The sequence below is a fragment of the Ixodes scapularis genome, unplaced genomic scaffold (genome assembly GCF_016920785.2).
Source record: "Ixodes scapularis isolate PalLabHiFi unplaced genomic scaffold, ASM1692078v2 PGA_scaffold11__112_contigs__length_91849675, whole genome shotgun sequence".
NCBI lineage: Eukaryota > Metazoa > Arthropoda > Arachnida > Ixodida > Ixodidae > Ixodes > Ixodes scapularis.
The window spans coordinates 24,336,988-24,360,247 of NW_024609837.1; the positions used below are offsets into that span (position 1 = coordinate 24,336,988).

General features: G+C 43.7%; 2 protein-coding genes across 3 annotated transcripts in view; both read left to right on the forward strand.

Annotated features, from left to right (window-relative positions):
- The window catches only part of LOC8051405 (endochitinase), a 33,852-nt gene extending 28,363 nt beyond the window's left edge, over window positions 1-5,489 (forward strand). For both annotated transcript variants that reach the window (XM_040219642.3, XM_042288849.1), the window contains one exon: window positions 3,919-5,489. In XM_040219642.3, coding sequence (XP_040075576.3) covers window positions 3,919-5,415 — 1,497 coding nt within the window. In that variant the 3' untranslated portion in view covers window positions 5,416-5,489. The remainder of the gene's footprint in view (window positions 1-3,918) is intronic.
- A 416-nt stretch (window positions 5,490-5,905) lies between these two features.
- Window positions 5,906-23,260, forward strand: part of LOC120847765 (chitinase-3-like protein 1) — a 42,100-nt gene continuing 24,745 nt past the window's right edge. The window contains exon 1 of the mRNA XM_042289155.1: window positions 5,906-6,160. The gene's annotated coding sequence lies outside the window, so the exon portion shown is untranslated. The remainder of the gene's footprint in view (window positions 6,161-23,260) is intronic.

Consider the following 23,260-nt stretch of genomic DNA (forward strand, 5'->3'; position numbering starts at 1 on the left):
ACTTATCGTCACTGGGGAATGACAAGTTCTATGGTGTGCATAAAAAGCACGGTGGAAGCTAGGAGTCATCGCACCAGTGCCGAAGAATGTCAGGACGACGTGATTTCACAATTCGAATTTGAGTTGAGGATTCAAGCTATGGAGGAAGAAGTAGAGAAATCGTTTCATGACCCCTTTAACAGCTCCACTGGAGATGATGACCGAGGTCATCATCTCCGGCAGCCAGGGACGACATGTGACCAATGAAAACGCGACATTTCGGTGAGATTGCAAACGCTGTTATTACAAAATGTGAATGCTTTTGTAGATAATAGAAGCGAACAAGAGTGGTCGAAAAATGCTTTCGCGTACACAGAACATAATACTGTAATAGTCGTCTAAAAAACAACGCACAATGTTGTTTTTTTTTTTGTTTGTTTGTTTCTTCCCCGGGAGTGATGTGTCATGTGGTCAGCTCTCGAGCGCGCGCTCGCTGGGTGGAATGTTGGGTAGTCCGCGCTGTATGGGCAACGAGCCACGCACATTCGAGATATCACTCCGCGGTTCCACCAGTCGGAGGTGTGAGGATCCTTCGCTTGCTATTAGTTGAGAGTGGTCCTGGTTTCGGAACATGTTCCCCCCTCGCTGGAGACGACCTCGTGTTGCGATCTTTGTATGCTGTTTTAATATGGAAATTGGCCTCCCATCGTCATGATTTAGGTATTTGTAGGATGCTTAGAGCCAGAAGAGTGAGTTATCGCTAAATTTGAGGGATCTCAAAGACCTGCTCAGGGCACCTTCAACTCTAATGTCCCACCAAAAGACATTCAACTTAAACTGCGTGTCGCATAGTTGTTAAAACTTTAGATTGGGCGAGTTGGTTGTTCATGTTGGTCGACGTTACAGTGCACTCGAAAAACTGTCGCTCAAGCTGTTAAGCACACAAAGAACAAAACACTCACAGAGGGCTCACTAACAACTCTGTGGTTCGATCCCCACCTCTGCCCGTTTCGATCTGGATGAGCATCGTAGCGTGCGGTCGTGTATCACTACTGCGTGGTGCACGTTAAAGACCCCAGGCTAGCGGTTGTACTGCACTGGCTAAATTGCTCATCTACAGCGAGTGACTCGTCGCAACTTTGAAAATGGCGGACCGAGTACGTTGTATAGAAATCCACACAATCCCAATTAATATTAACAACTCTGTATTGCGTGATAAACTTCTTCTACTTCTACTTCAACCTAAGACGATTTTCAAGTAGAACAAAAAAAAAAAGAAAGAAAAATAAAAAGGCAAAAATGTCCTTCTACCGCCTAGACAAACTTGCGGCTAAATATTTAGTGTTGTTTTGTGACAATAATATAGACGGCGTACTAGCACATTTGTCCTCCAGTCGTATAATGTTCCCGGCTTCGATCCTTTCCCATGTTACTTGGTTGACACTTTTGCCTAACACGGTGCTGCTGTTGAAATGCGCCGATCAACCACGATTCTGAAGAAATATTAAGTGGCCAAAGTTGGCGTTGACGATGTTGTTATGTTCACGAAGGCGGTCATTAAGACTCCGCCCAGTTTGTCCTACATAAATTGAAGTAGAAGTAGAAGCAGAGGAAGTTTTTCACGCAATACAGAGTTGTTAATGAGCGCTGCGTGAGTGTTTTCTTGTTTGTGTGTTTAATAGTTTGAGCGACAGTTTTTCGAGCGTGCTATAACGTCGGCTGTATACTTGTTTTGACACATCGGGAAATTTCGCGCGAGTTCAAAATGCCACTAAAACAGCCTTCTCGAAATCATCACGAACGAAAAAATAAAATTAGGTAAAGTCCATTTTTGCTTCGTCACCGAAAAAAATAGGTCGTGACGTCAGTAGTCGTTACCCGCACCAGCGAACACATGGGGAGCAACAATACATGCAGAAACCTTCGTGGGCTTCAGTTACGTCACGGGTTATCTTCGAAAACTGGTTGCTGGATTGGATCCGGATTTGAATCTTAATGGCGCCGCATGTGGCTAAGCCTATGCTGCGCACGATTGCGGCGGGAGTTATATTGTTCATAGAATGTAACAAAATAGTCGTCTGCTTCTTGCGCAGGAGTGGCGCTGACGTCAGAAAGACGCCGCGCTCTGATTGGCTCTCAATGAAGGATAGTGGGTAGACCTTAAAGCAAGCCACCTTGAGGTATAGCCACTATCCTTCGATCAGAATCAATCAGTGGTCGGCGTTCTGACGTCACCACAACCCCTGTAAAAGAAGCAGACGAACTTCCGCTCCGCATAGGATAGTCTGCCAGTGAGAGAAACATCTGCATTCTGTTGTTAAGGAAGATAGTGAGGAAGAATGCGAAAGAAAACCTGTGTTTCTTTCCAGAGGAAATTCTTTTCTACGCTTCATCCGCATCTAACTGAGGCACCCTTCAATGAAAGTGGTCATGGCGCGTAAATAAACCAGTTAGATTATTTCAAAATTAAAAACTCCTAGAGTACGCACCAAGGATCACGATTATGAGAGTTAATTGTAAGAAAAGTATTTCATCGTTGTTCATAGTTTGCATATGGGGACCAAGCAGCCCTAACGGGACTTTGGCCACACCAGCTCCTAGTAAAGCGTGCTTTCCCCACCGCATTATGTCCGTAAAACCACGTGAACATTTTCTAAAATACCACAAGCAATACTAGAAGGCCGACCTCGTATCTTTGGCATTTGCTCCTACATCGCGATTCTTGTTTGTACAAACGAGGTGCATCATCCTTGAGCAAGTAGACGGTAACTTCGCTGAGGTATAATTGAACGAGTTGAGCGTTTTCTTATTTTAGATGCTATGGCAGATGACATCACCATCACACCCGAACAGGCCGGCTTTGTTGAACTTCTGGATCTAAGAAACTAGAAAAAAAAAATCAAATTAAATGTTAAAAAGATGGTGAACCGAATTTTGGATTTAAAAAAAAAACTACTGGAGATGTAGGCGGGACGCTATAATCCCTACAACACTACTAGTAAGGCGATATCTCAAACGGACGGCCGTATTTTTGGAAAAAGAAGTCGGGATTGAACCAGGCCGACGAGGCGCGTAACCGTCAAGATACCTAGTTTTCTCCTCTTTTCGCTTCGCTCCCTCAAGGCCGCGAGGCGGAAAAGATGCGAGGCCGTTCCCTCTCCTTCTCGGAGAAACATGACGTTAACATTCCTGCCAAACGCGCCTCTTTTTTGAAAAATACGGTCATCCGTTTGAGATATCGCTGTATGAGTGATGTTTTAGTGTTTGTAGCATCCCGTTGCACGCTTTTGTCGCGTGTTTTAGGGAATCCAGATTTCGGTTCAGCATCCCTTTAAAGATAACACAATGGTTAAAAAAAATTAAAAGATCAATATACAATAATAATATGTAATATATTCCAGCGGTATAGTTGTTTCGGATTGTTAGTTTTGTTTTCGTTCCATGACCCCTTTAATAGTGTTATATAAAACACCAGTTCAGATTCTTAAAAATAGATGTGTAATACAAAATGTGGTATGTAAATAAAGTAAATTCACAGCTACACTGCATATACATAATAAAAAAGAGAGTCTTACCGTCTGAGGCGTGTTTCTTCTTTGTACGACGGTCTGACCACACTGGTCATATCGAACCGCCTTTTGGTTCTTAATTTCTGGGCTAGGTGGCGCAAGCTACCGCCCGATATAAAGGGTACAATCGTTAAGCCTCTGTCCATTCATCCAGCCTGCAGAGAAGTTCGAAGCATCCAAATGTATGAAGGAAACGAGCTCCGAGCATGCTTAAGGCGTGTATACGAAGATAGTTTTCTCACCGTGTCTGCGGCAAGCACCGTGTCTTTTGTGTGAGATTATGCACGAGAATTGGGGCTGCTGCTTTACGCTTTCGCTGAGCATCCAAATCAAACCCGAATAACCTTCCTCTGTAACTCCGGTTCCGCAGGTCGAGTTTGCCATGCTTAAAGGATTGGCTGGAATCATGATTTGGTCCATGGAAACAGACGACTTCAGGGGAGCTTGCAGAAAGGGAAGAAATCCACTTCAGACTGCTATTCAAACGGCCATGAACACACCGATTGCACATCCTACGACGTCGGTGGCCCCGCCTGTCACGCAAGAGTCTTCTACGTTCAGCGAAGCCCCGCAAACATCGCAAGAAACTCCGTCATCAACGACAGCTGAAATCCAGACAGAGCCTAAAACTTCCGAGCCGACTACGACAACTGAAGCCCAGACAGAGCCGAAAGAGTCAGAACCCACTACGACAACTGAAGTCCGGACAGAGCCCAGAGAGCCCGAACCCACTACAACAACCGAAGCCCAGACAGAGCCCAAAACTTCCGAACCAACTACGACAACTGAAGCCCAGACAGAGCCCAAAACTTTCGAACCACCTACGACAACTGACGCCCAGACAGAGCCCAGAGAGTCCGAACCCACTACAACAACCGAAGCCCAGACAGAGCCCAAAACTTCCGAACCAACTACGACAACTGACGCCCAGACAGAGCCCAGAGAGTCCGAACCCACTACAACAACCGAAGCCCAGACAGAGCCCAAAACTTCCGAACCAACTACGACAACTGACGCCCAGACAGAGGCCAAAACTTCCAAACCAACTACGACAACTGACGCCCAGACAGAGCCCAGAGAGTCCGAACCCACTACAACAACCGAAGCCCAGACAGAGCCCAAAACTTCCGAACCAACTACGACAACCGAAGCCCAGACAGAGCCCAAAACTTCCGAACCAACTACGACAACTGAAGCCCAGACAGAGCCCAAAACTTTCGAACCAACTACGACAACTGACGCCCAGACAGAGTCCAGAGAGTCCGAACCCACTACAACAGCCGAAGCCCAGACAGAGCCCAAAACTTCCGAACCAACTACGACAGCTGAAGCCCAGACAGAGCCCAAAACTTTCGAACCAACTACGACAACTGATGCCCAGACAGAGCCCAGAGAGTCCGAACCCACTACAACAGCCGAAGCCCAGACAGAGCCCAAAACTTTCGAACCAACTACGACAACTGCAGCACAGACAGAGCCCAAGGAGTCAGAACCCACTACGACAACTCAAGTCAAGATAGAACCTACACGGTCACAAGCTGTCACAACAACTGAATTCCAGACACCGACCGAAGTTTCTCAACCCTCTACGACGGTGGAGGTCCAGACAGAACCTACAACATCACAAACTGTAATGGAAACGAAACCTTCGTCAGAGCCCAAGGTATTCCCACCCCCAGTGTTGGTGGGCGAACAAAACTGGCCGAAATGTGACGCGGAGGGCTACTACGCGTGCCCATGGAACACTCGCTTATTCTCTCGCTGCGTGGATATGGGGTACCGTAATTATTTACGTTATTATTATGTATGTCCCGCCAACACCATCTTCAATCCTGCCTACACTGCATGCGCCTACCCATACCAGTAGAAGTACCTGTAGATATTATATTTATTTCAACGTCGTTAATTCCGTCAAATTCGGTATTAAAACGGAAATTCCAATTTCGAGGCTTGATGTCGTTGTTCCTCTAGCCAGTAGATAAGCTCGTCAAAGAGTACAGGCACTGCAATCCCCGATTCTCTTGTGGACGCCGCCATTTTGGTAATTAGTGCCGAGCGGACGCAACTGGCGATTGTCCGGATTGAAAAAAAAAAAAAAAAAACTACTTGAGCTTTTGCTTTGTCGCGGACTGTGTTAACATTTCTTGGGGCCAAAAACCGTTTGCCACAATTTCTGATAACGCTTCCGATAACAGGCAGCCATGAACTTGAGCACCAAAATGGCTCAAGTGTCCTTACTCTGAAGCGAAGCTTATTCATTGTCTTCGTTATCAGTCCTATCATATAGATGTTCGTGGATCCATATAATAGGGATGACAACAAAGGCAATACATAAGTTTCGCCTCTCTTAAGGACAGTTGAGCCATTTTGGTCTCAAAATCATGGGTGCCAGTTACCGAAAGTTTTATGTGAAATTGTGGCAAACGGTTTTCCATGCTTCAGATATGTTAACACAGTCCGCCACAAAGCAAAAGCTCAGCTAGTCGACTTTATTTTTTTTTTAATCCACGAACGTCCTTTTTTGTTTCCCACTTGACGCAACCCCAAAGCAGGTGAAAGAGTTCCTTCTCGAAGTCAGTCGTCTGGCAACTTTATCCAGGTGTAAGGCCCAGGTAAGGTAAATAATGTTTGTGAAGAATCCTCACCGCTTAGACATGAAAGCCAGCGGGATTTTAAATGAGGAAATTTAAAATCAATATCTGGGAATCGGCTGATTAATGTGGCAGGTGTCATCTTCAATGTTTTTGTATATGGCTATTGAATTACTAAATTTACGAAACGACGACTACGCACGTGCTGGTCTGAGCAGATTGATTTCTTGGTTGGTGATCTGGAAGCATTGGAAATGGCACGATTGTAAGTCGAGGACCTGGATGCCGCCATGTTTCTGCTCATGTAAAAAGGTTACAAGGGGACATGAAGCAATTTATTGCTTGTCCCAGCGACTGAGAGCGGTCGCAGGCTTCATAAACCAAGTGTATATCTTACCGTGGTAACATTTGTAAGCTTGCAGCAGGTCACAGCGGCAGAGTCCAGCTATTAAGTTTGAAATTGGTTCTATAATACTAGTACGAACCAGGCAAAAAATATAAAGCGTCGTGATCTTTTTTAGGGATAAACAATACCTCTACCAACGTTTTTTTATATATATTATTCTTGGAGAGTCCAATGGGCGTTGCAGAAGGGAGTGGCCAACTAAACACAATAAAAATACATACATAGTAATTCAACACAGGTATGGGACACTTACGCAAAAATAATGATTACCAGCAGTTTTAAACAAATCTAATTATGGTATCGATATTATAGATGCTGGCAGGTGGTTCCACTCTGACCATGTTTTAGGTATAAAGGAATCGTTATAGTCCGAGGTCTGGTAATGAGGAATGCCAACTTTGAACTAATGGTCGAGGCGTAAAGAAATGTAAGATGATTCGAGGAGGAATGTTCCTTTTAGGGTATGGTTAGTATAATATATTTTGCAAAAAAAGACATAGACGGGAGCATCTACGGCGAAATTAAAGAAGAGGTAAAGAGAGGTTAGCTTTCATCGATGAAACACTGGCTGTACGATGATAGTTGGTAAGCATAAAACGAGCGCTGCGAGTTTGAAGTGACTCACCGTTAGCTGTGAGTGTGACCTGATTAGGATCCCAGATTGCCGCAGCATTACCTAATTTCGAGTGAACAAGATATTTGAACAATGGAGGTTTAAGTGAGACAGGGGCTAAAGGAACGTTTCGCTTGCATGGAGTTGGCCTTAGAAAGAATGTGATTAATGTGAGCTTGCCAGGATAGGTTGGAAGTAATGTGCACACCGAGGTATTTATAAGAAGTCGCAAAAATTGGACGAATGATACTAAGGTAGTAAGTAGAAGGAGGTTTGTTACGACGGGAAAGTCTCACTGTTTTGGATTTGGCAGTGTTAAGGGTCATGTGCCATTGCCGACACCAAGCAGATACAGTATTCAAGTCATTCTGAAGAAGTTGGGCGTCAAAATCCTTTGTAATTTTACGATAAAGCACATAATAATCCGCAAGTAAACTACCGCTTTATGAAACGCACAGGGGTAAGTCGTTAATGCAAATGAGAAACAGTAGAGGTCGCAAGACGGAACCTTGAGGGGCACCAGACTTAACAGGGCTCCTAGAGGAATGTAGAATCATATACATTTACGAACTAAGAGCGGTTCGTTACACGACACTTAATTCACGTTAGTAAATTAGGATCAAGGTTGAGTTTAATTAGTTTCAGGAGCAGCAGCTTCTGAGAATCCTTGTCAAAGGCCTTGCATAAGTCGCGAAAAATACAGTCAACCTGAGACGCATGGTCAAGAACTGAGAACAAACAGTTAGTGACGACCAGAAGTTTCCTTTCACAGGAGAGAGATTTACGAAAGCCATGTTGTGAGGATGAAAACAAATAGTTGGAGAAAAAGAAAAATGCTGCTAAGTGGGAATAAATTAACATTAACGGAAGAGCGTGCTGGTAACATTGACTGGCAACAGAAAGACTAAAACAGACTCGAGACTCCTTCTTCTCGAGTTTGTTTTATTCTTTCTGTTGCCAGTGTGGGAATAAATAATATGCTTTAGAAGTTTGCGGGGAGAGCTAATCAAGGAAGTGGGTCTATAATTGCTAAAACAGTGTTTATAGCCAGATTTGTGCAGGGGGACTACCTTGGCAATTTTCCAGTCTTCTGGAAGTACGCCAGTAAGACGGGACTGCTTAAAAATCATAGAAAGAAAAACTGCACTAGACAATTTTGTATTATAAAAAAAAAAAAAAACATTTGGCGTTAGGCCGACGAATCCGACGGCGTAAGATGTCTCGTCGACCTCGTCGGCTTCGTTTAATCGCGCACTTTTTTTTTTTTCCAAAACTACTGTCATTCATTAGAGATATCGCTGTACGAGTTGTTTTGGGGTTTTGCAGCGTACCGCTTGTCGCTCACCATTGTTTTGTGAGTTCCAAATTTCGGTTAAGCGTCCCTTTTAGTATGAAAGATTGTGTCAATTGAGTGTACAAACAAGTTTGTTCTACACAGCTCCTCTCAAATCTGTTTTGAGTTGTCTTGCCTCCCATATTTAAATCAGGGAGGCCATGATAGGGTTGTTTTCATATCTACAGCACAAAGTTTCCCTATCAAGCACCGTAGATTGCTGTCAATTAACAGACTAGACAAAAAAATAAGGACAAACAAGTGCAACTACCTGCAATGCCGTCCTTGGCGCATCTCAGGCACAGTGTTTTACGTCATGTGGCCTCAGCTCCCTTTGTCTAGTTTGTGTTCATTGCTGCTGGCAGAGCAGCGACCGTCAGTGGGGTTTCAAGGGCGTCACTTTAAAATTCAGTTGCTTGACAAAAGGTTCGCATCTTGGGGAGTTTTTACAGATTGACCTTGTATTTATTGTGTTTATTGTACATTTAAAACAACTTTTAAAAAAGTTTGAAAATTCTGGCACTAGTAGGAAACTTATTTTAACATAAGAATGTTGGACTTCTTCACAGTGCTGTCTGTACGCAACAAAGACCCTAGATGTGTTCACTAAAAGAAGCGTATACTAATATCTGTTTTTATCTGTGTATCTGATGTACTGGGCTGTATTTTGTTTTTCAGGCTCTCTTTATTTAGGCTGTACAAAATACAGTATCAATGGTGCAAGAATTCAAAATTAATTCAACCCAAAATCCGAAAAGGAAGTGGAAAAGTCCTGGGTTGTCCATGACTGGGAGGTGTAGAGGGGGAGGGGGGTCAAAATGCATGCGTATATAATAAGGTCGGCTGGATTGCGGGAAAAGGGGGGGGTTGAAACCCCATAAGCCTCCCCCTGGCTATGCCACTGCTGCCGCCATTCTGTTTCCCCTCAATTCCAGGCTCGTGGAAGGGTGAAATCATTTCGGAATAATTCCAACTCCGGAGTGGCAACTCCGCAACACTGGTGGAAGTCACCAAGGCACCCTGTTCAGTGTTACTACTGGCCTCACAACCCATGCAAAGCTGTTATTACAGCAACAAACTCCAGCACAGCGAAGAAGTTGGATCCGGAAGCCTGTTGTGCAGATTTGTACCTTGCGTTGTTTCCGGTATTCTTTTCTTTTCGTATTTTATAACGGACAACCTTTCTGTGTTAAGAGGGTGACAAGCATTGTAATCTCGGTATTGCTGCCAAACCTGCAGGTGGCATCCTTGGTGCACTTTTAAATAAATATATGTCGCAGCCGTGAATTTGCAGTGAGCACTTACCCTGGAACTTGGGTGTTTCGTAAGTATTCATTTTAATCGCGAAATCATCACATTGGTCTTCAGTTAGAATGAAAAACAAAACAAAAAACACAATTTTGGACATCCACACCTGTTTGATCTGAGTATTTGTTCTCTTCACCTGAAGTGTGTCTAGCGCGTATGATGTTGAGGACGGAAGAGATGGTGCGACCGACTCCGAGCAGGATAGTTGACGCTGAGGTAACTATACCTGCAAATAAAGCGGCGGACATGAAGGAAATCTACCTGGTCGTGCTGTACGTCCGGCTCGATCAGCTCGGAGTGTGCAGCCTTCTACTCAAGGAGGAATGCCGGCCGACTGCAGTGTCGATGCAACATCCACAAAAATGAGGAACCGAGCGGAGAGCAAATGCCTGACGTAGCAACGATGAGACCGCGGTCAGCTAGCAACATGCTTTGTTGTGAACAGTGTGTAAACGTAAATGAATGTTCGCTTGCCGAGGCGGTGGGGCGAGTGAGGTGGTCGGGTACCATTGCTGGGAGATGCCGGTGCTGGATGCAACAGAACAGAGACAGTGGAGGAGGCGCCGCAGATGCAGAGGCTGTGAAAGTGGAAGATGCGTCTATTGCATGTTTACTCAAAAAAAAGCCAAGCCGTTGCCGTGCCCCGGGCCGCGAAGAACTTTCCACTAAATGGCCAGGCGCTCGGAGTCGATCATCATGTCCGGGTCTCAATTTGTAGCGCATTCAACATTGAGGAGGGAAGAGAAGGTGCAACCGACTCCGAGTTTAGCTTTGAAAACGTTCAATTTATTCTCGCACCGTCGTGTTCGTTCCGACGATTAGCTTGCTTTTAAACACTGCAGTCATTAGCAATATAGTTTATCTAAGTGTTTTGCAACATGTCTTCTTCGTCTGTGCCAACGCTTTACAGATGGACCACCAAAGGCGCATATCTGTATCCGTTTTATGTATTGAATGACTTTTTTCATGTGTGTGTGTTTTTCATCTTTGTCTTCCAGATTTTACTGCTCACGTGTAATAATAATTGTAAGATTTCTTACAGTCATGTTTTAGATCAAACTCTATCAAATTTATTTGAATTTAATTAAGCTAATATTTCGATATAGGTTGCTACTTTTTATACAATTATGTCTACATTTTCTTAGGATACAATTTGCTAGTAAGCATAAAGTAACTGTCAGAAGTGGAAAGAAACAAATTCCAGGTTGCAAAACCTGCTTCCCATTAGATTGCTCTTTTTTTGTTTTTGTTTCGAAGGTATTTACCTTAGAGTGCCACAGAAGACTCCCTTTTTCAGTTTTTTTTTTTATTTGAAACAAACTTTAAAGATATTTTTTTTTAAATATAATATTTTTATCAAACTCGGAAGATGGAGTCACCGATTATACTCAGCGCACTCGAAACTTTCTAAAATGTTTATATACAATACCGGCGTGCTTCTTTTCAAGAATAGCCACGACTGGAATCGCCGATGAGGAATGCCGTAGTGGTTAAAAAAAGTTCTTTTTTAACCAGTTTGTCGATGGCGTCGTCGTCTACCTTGGGTAGCAGAGGAAGTGGAATCTGGCGGGCCTTGAAGAATTTGGGAGTCACGGCAGGGTCGACATCCACACAAAAAGGAGGTACCCTGCTTTTTCCGAGTCCTGGCTGAAAAAGCTCGGGAAACTCGTCAATCGCGATGTGACCGTAGCCGCTTCCACCTGAGGCGGCGATGTGTCGACATGAAGGACCCTCTCTAAAGAGATGCCCAAGACCGAAACCAGACGCGCTCTAGCAGGCTCACACCAATACCCTTGACAACCACAACTTCCGATTTCATTTTCTTCTCCTTGAAGAGCACGTCAGCTGTTACACTTCCGAGAGCTCCGAGACTCTTCTGCGTATAGGAGCTAGTCGGAAAGCGCATGGTTTGAAACAGCTCTTGGAGATGTGGAGCTGGCGCATAACACGCGAGTTGATGACCGTGAAGTCCGATCTAGAGTCGATTTCTATCCGCAGGCTACGGCCATTGATCAGAACATCGCAGAACACAGGCCGCTCGATGGTGAAGACCTCACAATCCTTCGGTAATGGTCCAATCGTCTCCAACTTTTTATCGCGAACAGCTGACCGCCGACGTCCGGCTCTCGCCTTTTGGCGGCATGCTGCGACAATATTCCCTTTGTTATTGCAAAAGTTGCAGACAGCCCCAGCAAAGCGGCATCTTTTGGGGTCATACACACCATTGCTTTTCTTTTTTTTCTTTATTCAGTGCATAAAATCAGTCTACCCAGATCTTGTGGGCAGATACTGAATTAAAATTCCTTCATACATAACAGGTCATGCAACAGGTCCGCCCAGACTGGCGTATTGTCGGTAAATTCAAAAACACTCTTCACTTGGCAAACAAGCTCCGTGAAGTATTGCGGCGCTGACTCTGGTTTCTCCGCTGCGTGTCTTACATCCATACGAGATTTCCATAACGAAAACAAACCAAGCACCATAATCATATCAAGTGGGACACTTTCATTTTTCTCAATAGGGAGAAAACGAATGGTATGTGTTGTTATTTCTATGTCTTTTTTTATAGTGCACTTCAGGACGTCCCAGAACATAACAGCATCCCAGCAATTAATAAACACATGCTCAATTGTTTCCGGTTGTTTGCACAGTAGGCAGTTCACACCCCATGGTACAAATATTCCCCTCCCATTTAACCACACTTTTACAGGCAACGTGTCGCTATGCAGCCGGAAAAAGAACGATTTTGCGGCTGGGGGGATGCACATCTTTTTCAGGCGGACCAGAACATCGCCTCCAGGCATGTCAGTAAACAAAGATCTATACAATGGAGCAGGAAAGAGGCTATCAATCAGATCCCTGGTCAGCTTTTTTCTGGAGACAGTAAACAAGTACTCCCGCGAGTAACGTACCATCAAAAATTCACACGCGTGCACAACTTCCTTTACAAACCCAACCAGATAAGCGGGGGTGCCACTAGCGGAAGAGACAAGGAGAGACGGTAAGTGGTGTGCTATTTTAGTTTGAAACATGACTTGTAAAAAGGGGTGTTTTTGATTTCGCAGGAAGAAGAAGCGCGCAACAACTTGTCGGACAAACAGATGTGAAAGTCCAAGTCCTCCCTTAGAAACTCTAAGAAAAAGGTTGTCTCGTCTCATTGGTTCAACGGTACTTTTCCATATAAAAACGGCAAACACTCTATGCATTTTTTGTATACTGGTGCGAGCACAATGCATGACCTGCAGTACATACCACAGCTTGGCAACAAGGAATACATTGCATACAGTTGCTCTAGTAAAAATAGACAAATCTCGACCGCACCATTTGGTGGCCCGTTCTCTCAGCTCCTCACCAACGCTAGCCCAATACTCTGTATTAGTTCGCATGTATTGTAGTGGGGCCCCTAGATACTTGCTGGGTGAGGTACTCCATTTAACACCTTTAAAATACTGAGGGGTTGTATCCCAGTCGCCGTGCCAGGTGCCAATACATTTATCGATATTTACTGAGGCGCCTGTTGCATTACAAAAATATTTACAGTGCTCTAATACGCTAGTAACGCTTTCTTTGTTACTACAAACAGCAATATCATCTGCATACGCTAAAACCTTAGTTTCTACTTCCCCCATTCGAAAACCCTGAACTTGACTCGATCGGATAATACTCAAACACAAGGGTTCTAAATAAAGGGAAAACAATAGCGGCGACATGGGGCAGCCTTGCCGTACAGAAGAAAGGACTTTAATTATAGGGGATAATGAATTATTTATAATTAATCTAGTCGTGCATCCTTTATAGGTCATTTTAACGCCTTCGATGATAATCTTGCCCACTTTAGCTCGTTCTAAAACCTCCCACAATATATCATGACACACTTTATCAAATGCCTTGGCTAAATCTATTTGGAGCATTGCAACAGGGCTTCTTTCCGCAGAAGAACTTTCTAAGATTGTTCGGGCTACGTGAATATTCGTCTGAATAGATCTGCCTCTAATGCCACAGGTTTGATGTTCTCCGACCAATCCACAAATTACATGTTGAAGTCGTTTAGCTAGAATCCTTGCAAAAATTTTATAGTCAACATTAGATAGCGCTATGGGTCGATACCCAGTTACTCGCTGTCGCACACCATCGTCGTCTGATTTGGGAATAAGTACAGTGTGGGATCGAAGAAACGATGGGGGCAACGCTTTAGGGTCATACGCTTCGTGTATAACTTTAAGGAGAAAAGGGGACAGTTCTTTTTTAAATTTTTGGTAAAACTCTGCTCCCAGACCATCTGGGCCAGGCGTCTTGTTTGCCGCTAAACCATCAATAGCGTTCTCTACTTCTATCAGGGTCACCGGTTCTTCGAGCCAATCTTTTCCTTCATTCGACAGCCCAGGCGCCTCCCGAAGCAACATCCGAATGTCTGTCATCGTAGTCGGCAAGCCGTGCCCTCCAAAAAGTTGCTCGTAATGCTCAACGAAAGCATGTTCGATGGTATCTTTAGTATCGCAGATAACACCCCGGTGCTCAAGGACGGATATTTCTTTTTCCAAGGCATATTTCCTCTCGTCAGCCAAGGCACGACTAGTGGGTTGTTCCCCTAAAAGAAATTTTTCCGCTCTCGCTCTGATTATCGCACCACGATAACGCCCTTGGTGGAGGCTGTCTAGTTTGGCTTGTATCTCTTTTATTGCTGAATGATTGGAACCGGGGGATTCTCGCTCATTTTTAAGAAGGTTACTCAAATATTGCGACAGTACTTTTTCCTCATTTGTTTTTTGTACCTTTAAGACAGACGCCTTTCTATTGCCCGTAACTTAACATCGTCCTTGAAGTACTCCCACTTTTCTATGCGACTAGGGCCATTACCTGTGCATTCCGCTTGAAATGCTTCCTTTACTCCCTTACAAAAATTATCGTCCATCAGCAAACTGCTATTTAATTTCCATAATTCCCATTGCATTTTCGATGTCCTCTTCCTGCCGCAACCTAACGTAACACTGACAAGACAGTGGTCGCTAAAAAAAAGCGGTTTTACTTGATAGCCCGATACGAGATTGCTCATCTCGGAGGAAACATAAACTTTATCCAATCGCGCGTGGGACGAGCACTGAAAATGTGTAAAACGGAATTCTTTCCCCGCGTTTTCGAGGTGGGCTACGTCCTCTAAATTATATTCGCCTGTTAATTCGTTTAGTAATGCAGCACTCCGATCGTAATGCTTCTTGGGAGTTACCCTATCGGCTAGACTGCATACACAATTGAAATCCCCTAAAACCACGAGTTTGCCGCACTGTAAATAGCGTTCTAAATTTTGAAAAAACATAACTCTCTCATTTATCTTATTTGGCGCATAAAGGCATATTGCCCGCAAATCTTGATTTTGCCATTTTACATCGCAAATAATAAGCCTGCCCTGATCATCTGTGATAACGTTCGCAACACTGATGTGTCTGGACTTTTTAAGAAATAGAAAACACCCAGCAGACATTCCAACGGAGTGGCTTACCCTTACAAAAATCTGTAGTTAAATTCTTTTGAATTTTTGTTGAAAATTTTCTGGAGTCCTATTGAATTTCTTTTTAAACTTTTTTGATGTTTTTTAGACTTTGTTTTGACAACTTATTTAACTCCTAGTTAAAATTGGCCACTTAAATTTTTTAGAATTCCTTCTTACATATATTCTTTTGAATTCCTTCTTACATACATTTTGTTGAATTCCTTTTGACAAAACCGCAGATTAACGTTTAAAAAAACACTAAATTTTTTAATATATTTTTTAATATCGTTAGGAAATAGTGTCTTTTTGGTACATACACATCCCACAAATAAGCAATGTAAACAAACACAAACACCATCAAGCACTCAACACCAGAAACACAGTCCTGTTGACAGCACCAGAGCCTTATATAGCCTACATATTGAAGGTAATCATTTGGCCGGTGACCACCTCAGCACTTACTAAGTTTCCAAGTCTCCGGTCTCCTTCTCGAAAGTCTGTCAAAGGAAAGGCAGTGCTTCGAAGTTTGTGGACTCTATCTCTTACAAAAAAGCATTGGTACAACTAATAATAATTTCGTGTAGTCGCTAAAACAACATCCACAAAAACGGCTCACAGAACAAATGTTTATCACTTCTCTGCATAGCACCACTCGGGACGAAGCCAGTCAAGGCGGTTGCTCCACTTTAAAATAGTTATTTTGCTCTTCTTTACTAGTTGAATAGGGTCAATAATGCAGCGATTGTCATTTACACAGTGAGAACGGCAGGGCGTGTTTTTCGAACGCCTGGCCTCCAGCACGCGCCCCATGCCTTCCGTCGTGCTTTGACTGCGCAGTCGAGCTCGAGGGGCGCGAGACGTCGAAGAGTTGTCAAGGATAGAAGGCTCGCGCTGGAGGCAGGAGAACGGAAGCTCCTCTCTATTGTTCTCAACTTGTCAGAGACTATTGAGAAGCTTAGTGACTTTTGACATTTAGTCAAGATGTATTATGTTTAGGCTATCGCGTTTTCGGTTTTTATTTTTTCAAAATTCGGCATACTTTTTTCGGTGTTTATTTTAAAATTCAATTTTTGTTTTTTTTCGGTGAATATTTATTCCCAAAAAAACTTTACCGTTTTTTTTTTCGGTGAATATAAAAGACACACCATCGGACACCGGATCAAATGATCCTTGTAGCTGTGATATTTGTGATCACTCAAAGAATAACGGCACATATACATATGTGGTCTTCGCTACAACTTCCGTCAGGACACATCTCAAAATCGTTCGAGGGCATAATCTTCAGCGCGCTCCTTTTTCCTTCCCATTCTGACGACGTGACCGTCTGAGGTGATGACCGTACAAGATTCAGCGGAATGTCAAAAGAAAAATCCACTGTATTTATGTTTTTAACCACAGGGAAGTTTGAGAGCGGGTGGTAAGGAATGTATTAACGGCTTTCCTCGATGTCCTCTGAAGTGCATGAAGCGAAAAACCTTATACTAGCCCACATCCGAACTTTCTTTTTAGGACCGGGAACTTGACACACTAAGCCCGATCACAGAAAGGACACAGATGTCTTGCGAAGGCCAATCCAAGAGCTTTTTTGTTGCATGATGAACCTTGGAAGAGGGCAATCACGAAGACGTCACTCAATGTCGAACCTTGCAAAGCCCTTTCTCCCCCCCCCCCCCCCCCCGCGCCCCCTCCCCCACCTACCTTGACGCGGCCCTAAAAAGCTTACCTTTTTCGGTTAAAACCAAATTTTAGGAAACGGATTAGACATACTTTTATCAGTTTTTACCGAAAACGCCGAACCTACAACTGACCTTTTTCAGTTAAAACCGAATTTCCGAAAATAGATTCGGCGTACTTTTATCGGTTTTTATCGGTTTAAACCGAAAACTCCGAACCCTAATTATGTTCAATAAAAAGTCAACAAAAAGTCTGTAGCTTTTCTTTTGACACTGGCTACAGAAAGTCAACTGAATAATTTAAACACGAAGTAAATAGAACGTCCGCAGTATTTCTGATAAAACTTTCAACAGGAAGTCAACAGAAAAAAGATCCAACTTAGAGTTAATGGAAAGTCAATAGAAAATCATAAAAAAAGTTTCAACACAAAATCAACAAACTTTTTGTTGACCATGTCAACAAGAAGTCAGTCGAAATAAAGTAATCAAAGTGAATAAGAAGTCAACACATTTTCAATAAAAAGTAAAAAAAACATCCGTCATATCGCACCCCGCACACAACCGCAGACCAAATAAAATAATAAAAAAATGTCTCTTTTTATAAAATATTATAAAGAAATAATGTCAATAGGTTTTCTTTTTATTTTTTAGAAAAATAACCTACAAAAAACGTTGTTACAACTTCTTTTTATTTTTTTTATAAATAAGTCTACAAAACAAAATCTATTGTTTTTCCTTTTGAATTTTTTTAGAAAATAATCTACAGAAAAAGGTCCTTACAAGTTCTTTTTAATTTTTTTATAAATAAGTCTACAAAACAAAATCTATTGTTTTTCCTTTTGAATTTTTTAGAAAATATCCAATAGAAAAACGTCTTTACAAGTTCTTTTTAATTTTTTTCTAAAAAAGTCTACAAAGAAATTCAATATTTTTTCTTTTGAAAGTTTTTTGACAATAGTCAAAACAAAGTGCGTTTATAAAGGAATTCAGTAGGATCGCGGAAAGTCAATAAGAAGTCTAAAAAAATTAAAAAGAATGTTGAGACCCGTTTTTGTAAGGGTACACACACCTCGTAAGAGCGAAGAAATGGTTTTAGCGCTTGTTCTATGTGCTGACTATTTTCCATTTTTGTTTCTTGTACAGCCAAGATATCTAACTCTTGTTCATATACTAGGCGCTGGAGTTGACACTGTTTTTTACGCATGTTCAATCCACGCACATTTAAGGTCGCAAAGCGAAGAGGCTCTAAAGGTGCATTCATACCTTTAAACGTGTCCAAACAAATGCTGCATTCTCATGAACGATTTGCTATTCAACACTCACTGCGTATTCTTTGCGTTGCGATCGTCTGTGGGCACTCGGGATTTATGTACTCGCCGGGGTTTTTTGGAGCCCTGCTGTTCCCACGGCACTGAACTTTGTTCCGTTTCATCGTGAAAGTCCGGGTCGGGAGGTGGGGCCAGCTGTCTTTTGCCTGCCAGGTTGCTCGCGGTCATAGGGTCGTCTTGTCCCATGGTTGTGCCTGGCTGCTCCACTTGATCGCCGCTCTCCTCATCGCAGCTTGGTGTCTCCCGCGGTCTTGTCCTTCCTGAGCCTGAGGCTTCACATGCCCCTTCGTTTTCCTTTCCGGACGCCGACATCTTTGAGGGTCCCCCTTGAGACGCCGTTACTCGTCCGTCGTTGCTTGCCATTGTGCTTGATTCCTTTTTTCTTTCGCCACTCAGAGTCGACTGCGAAACGGCTTGCATGATTTCCTCTGCTTCGGTCGCGTCCATGAACATCTCGGACTCCTCTTGATCCTTGAGGTCTCGAGCAACAGAAGCGTACGTCGCCGCGCAGTCTTCCGTTGCGTGCCCAAAACGATGGCAGCCGGCGCATCGAGGAGTGCGACAGTCCCGCCGGATATGGCCTGTTCGCCTGCATCGGAGGCACAAAGGGGCCCTCCCTGGTACCAGGACTAGAACTTTGCAGCCTTCCAGCCGTATCTCGTGGGGGGTGTCGTCAACCGTCGTACCGCCTTTGAGGGTCAGCTGCACAAGCCTCGTGTTGGATTCGACATTCTCGAAGCCTCGTTCGCGGAAGCATTCCCGAGTAATGCTGGATACCTTGCCGAACCTTTCAAGCTCCTTTTGCACCTTAAAGTGGGAACATCATATGGAACCCAATGGAGCTTTATCTTGACTTCGTTCTTTGCTGGGTCAAACACGAGGCACCTCCCTTCCTTGACAGTTAGCTCTTTTGCTGCCACCAGCTTTTGTTTCGCAGCTAATGAGTGCAGTCTCAACATCCAGACATGATTCATCTGGTACGCACCTGCCGACGCCAAGTCTTTCAGAACGTCCAACTTTTCGAGTTCACCTCGGAAGTTTTGTATCCGGTAGGGCCGTTTTTTTACGTCACAATGTAGAAACACTGCGTTCGTCGCTATGTATCCAGCAGGCAGGGGTGGCAGATGAACGGCATATTTCAGCTCAGCAGTAGATGTCTTATCACCACGGCCCGTCTGGGCCGTTATCGCCGCTCCATCGGAGCTCGACATTCCGCGTCCGTCCGCTGCGGTGTCCGGTAGTGGAATCATGCACACCATTGCAACGCCAGCACGCATTCTGAGGAAAAGCCCTTGAACGGTGCTCCTCGTGTTGCTTGTTGCGCTGCCGGTTGCGGTAGGCGGAGGGATTGGCGTCTGCGGTGAGGTGGTTCGATGAGGCGACTTTGACGCTGCGTCGCCTTCCACTCGATACCTTCCTGGATTCACTGCAGCCCCCAATGTTTACACAGAGCCGCGAATTTCAGCAACTTGCGACTTGGCTGCCTCGGTCGCTCTTGCCATGTCCAGGGTCTTACTCAGTGTTAATGTGGGCTCGACCAGCAGACTTCGCTGTAACGCGTCGTCATGAAGGCCGCAAATGACGCGGTCTCTTAGAATGTCGTCGAGCATTATTCCGAACTCTCAGTGCTCAGACAAGCGTCGGACGTCTGCCACGAAGGTCGCCACAGGCTCTCCTGGACGTTGGTCGTGTCTGAAGAACTGGAAACGTGTGAAAGTCACCGGCGGTTGAGGGACGAAGTGATCTATCACCGAGATATCTATCACCATCCGTGTGCGGGGGAAAAATTTAACATTTGTCGACAAAGCTCCCCCAGCAGAAACCTCCGACTGCTCAATAAGCATCAGAGAAAGCTAAAGATGGTAACTTTACCCGAGGATTGGGCAACATCATCATGTTTAACATTTACCTACGTCAGCTAACTTGCCCCGTCGTATTTTGTTCGAGAATGTTCTCGTTCTCGACGCCCTCACCAAGGCTAATATCTGATCCACCTATAATGACGATCCAAATAGAAAGTCCCAGTTTTGCTGGATATTCCAACAGGCTAGTTTTAAGCCGCACCCTTTCAGCGGTTCACGCATAATACCATGTTCAAACGGATCATGCTTGTGCTCGGACAGCATCATCAGTTTTCTTCAGTGTAAACGGTTATAAGAATTGAAAGATCGCAACCAGCTGCTTTGTAGACAGCTGGTTGCGGAAATTTACGCCGTCTGTAACTATCTCTACGGCAGCCGAGCTGCTTGAAGTCATCGCAACTATAAACTACAGGTTGCAGCGACCAACGTTTTTAGATAAACGTTGGTACGACTGCATTCTGGCATTCCCACGCATCACTCCGATCAGAAAGGCGCTAGTTTCGGTTTAAAGTCGGTACCTTTTCTACAACATAGATGGCGGCAGAATCAGTCTTCTGCACTCGGTGCATTTGGCGAGTTCGTTTGAGTCCAGTTTTCCGTGCAACACTCTGAGAGTGCGATGCATTGTGGGAGAGAACTCGAACGGTGCCAGTGCGTGTGAAACGAACTCGCTAGAAAACTTGTATGCGTATACACAGAGGGCGACCACGAAGGGGTGGACAAGGACAAGCGCTTGCCCATTCCTTTGTGTTTTTCATATTTGTGTGACTATAGTCACACAAACCTATTCCAGACTAATGTTTCTTATAGCCACCTCATCCAGAGTAACTCCCCCTATGATGGTATTTCTTGTATAAATATGCGCCAGAGTGTAACCTATAGTATTACAACGACATCTACAGTAACTTCTCCTCTGAAAAGCTATTTCAGAAATCTATTTTGGACTAGGCTATCCCAAAGGATTCCATTATAAATTAACCTATCATAACCAAATCTATCTTACAGTAACCTATTGCACAGTCACCTATTATAAACTGACCAATCACTATCAGACTAGCTTGGCATAGACCGATCCGTCATAGACTACAGTCAACCCTAAAAAAATAATAATTTGTTTGATGATTATCGTGATTTACATCTGACCAGTTTTACTAAGATGGGCTAAATCAAATCTTTCTCGCAAATACAATCTCGAAATCATTTCATAAGCCCTTTCTATTATTTGATGCTTTCTGTGTGAATTTGTTTTGTATTGAAATAAAACAATTGTCAAGCAAGAGAGATTTATATAAGGCCGAGAACAGGCGAAAATAAATTCGCTTTATTTTTTTTTTATTGAGAAAATATTGCAAAAGCATTTTCACCATCCAAGCAGGAAAGGGTTACATAAAGTTTCAAAGAAAACAACAGAACAGTCAATATTTGGTGCATGCAAACAATCAGAGGGCAGTGAATTCCAATCATCAATCGTACGAGCAAACAAAAGAGTATTTAAACGGACTATATTTAGGAGCCCATGGTCTTACTGTTTTTTCGTGTGATTAAACCTTGCAGAGCGCGGGGAGGCGGCAAAAGGTATAAGATTTTGTCAAGGCCAAACTCATTATCGGAAAAAGTTTATAAAAAAAACAGTTTAGCCCTTTTCCGCTTTGCCTCAAGCGATTCCAGTACGGATTTACGCATCATATCCGACACTGATGATAGGAGCCTAAAATCGGAAGAAATAAATCGTGCACAGAGGCGCTGAATTCTCTCAACGTTTTTCGATTTCTTTTATTAAGTACGGGTTCCGCACAATGGACGAATTTTCCAGCACTGGCCGAATGAAACTTTTATATGCCAAAAGTTTTGCCGACGAGTCACACGGTCCCAGCTTCCGCCTTAGGTAACACAACTTTCTGTAATCCTTCGCAGTTATATTATGTATTTGAGTTTCACAATTTATTTTGAATTAAGATTTAGGCCCAGTATTACTTTACCTCGTTTACAGTTTGGATGCATTTGTCTCTTACGTGGTATGCAAAGCTAAGAGGGGATTTTTTGTGTGTTACTGGAGAGCGCATGTTTGAGAGTAATTAATAACCATCTGCCACCTCCCACACCGTTTGGCAATTTTGAAAAAGTGTTCGTTAAAATATACTTGTTCCAACCTTGTTTCTGCCAGTACGCCTGAGCACGTCAAGATATACTGATTTACATCCGTTGATTTCAACAAATGTCACTCTATTTTTCAAATAAAAGCAGCGATCCATGTCACAAGGCGAGGCGCAATGCCAACCTACTGCACTTTTAAAAGAAGCAGGTGATGCAGTACGTTCTTTCGAATGCCTTGGGTAGGTCTAAAATTATTGCATCAATTTGTTCTCTAATATCAATCACACGGCCGAAATCGTGAACTACTGAAAGTAGTTGGGTAGTGGTAGGCAGTTGTTTTCGAAATCCATGTTAAATTTGGCTAATATACTATTGGTATCTAAGAAAAAAAAGTTATGTGAGTGTCGTTGAGATGTTCTAGCAACTTACAGCCGGTGATAATTAATAATATTGGTCTGTAATTTTCAGCAAGCAGTTTGCTCCCATCCTTAAAGGGGTACTGACACATCAAAATAATTCTTTTTATTGTTTGAAAGAATTGAAAACGATGCCTGGACATTACCCTCAAAATTCAAAACTTGAAAATCAATATTTGTGAAATAAAAAAAAAAATTCCAAATGCCGAATATGAAGTTCCCGCGCGATCCCCGCCAGTGCAATGACGTCAAACTTTGAGGGCTCCTGAGAGTGGAGTTTCTTTCGCGCCTCCGCTCCGAAACGTGTCTCCGTGACCTGAAGCGAGGAGGTGAGAGCGGGAAAAGGGCGTCGAAATCGCTTGAACTACCGTACCGGGAAACCGGTTTCCTGCATGAGTGCCGTGCCGCCTATCGTTTCGAGCAGACGACGGTGCCCCGGCGGTGTCACAACCGAAACTACGATACACAGACACCAAACCCAGCTGTTTTGACCGTTTGACGATTTCCTTTTCGAAGGCTGAGAGGTCGTCGGTCACCTAAAATAGGCCCACTTCGTCCGATTCCCCGACTCACCCATCACCGTCTGCTACCTGCGTCGAG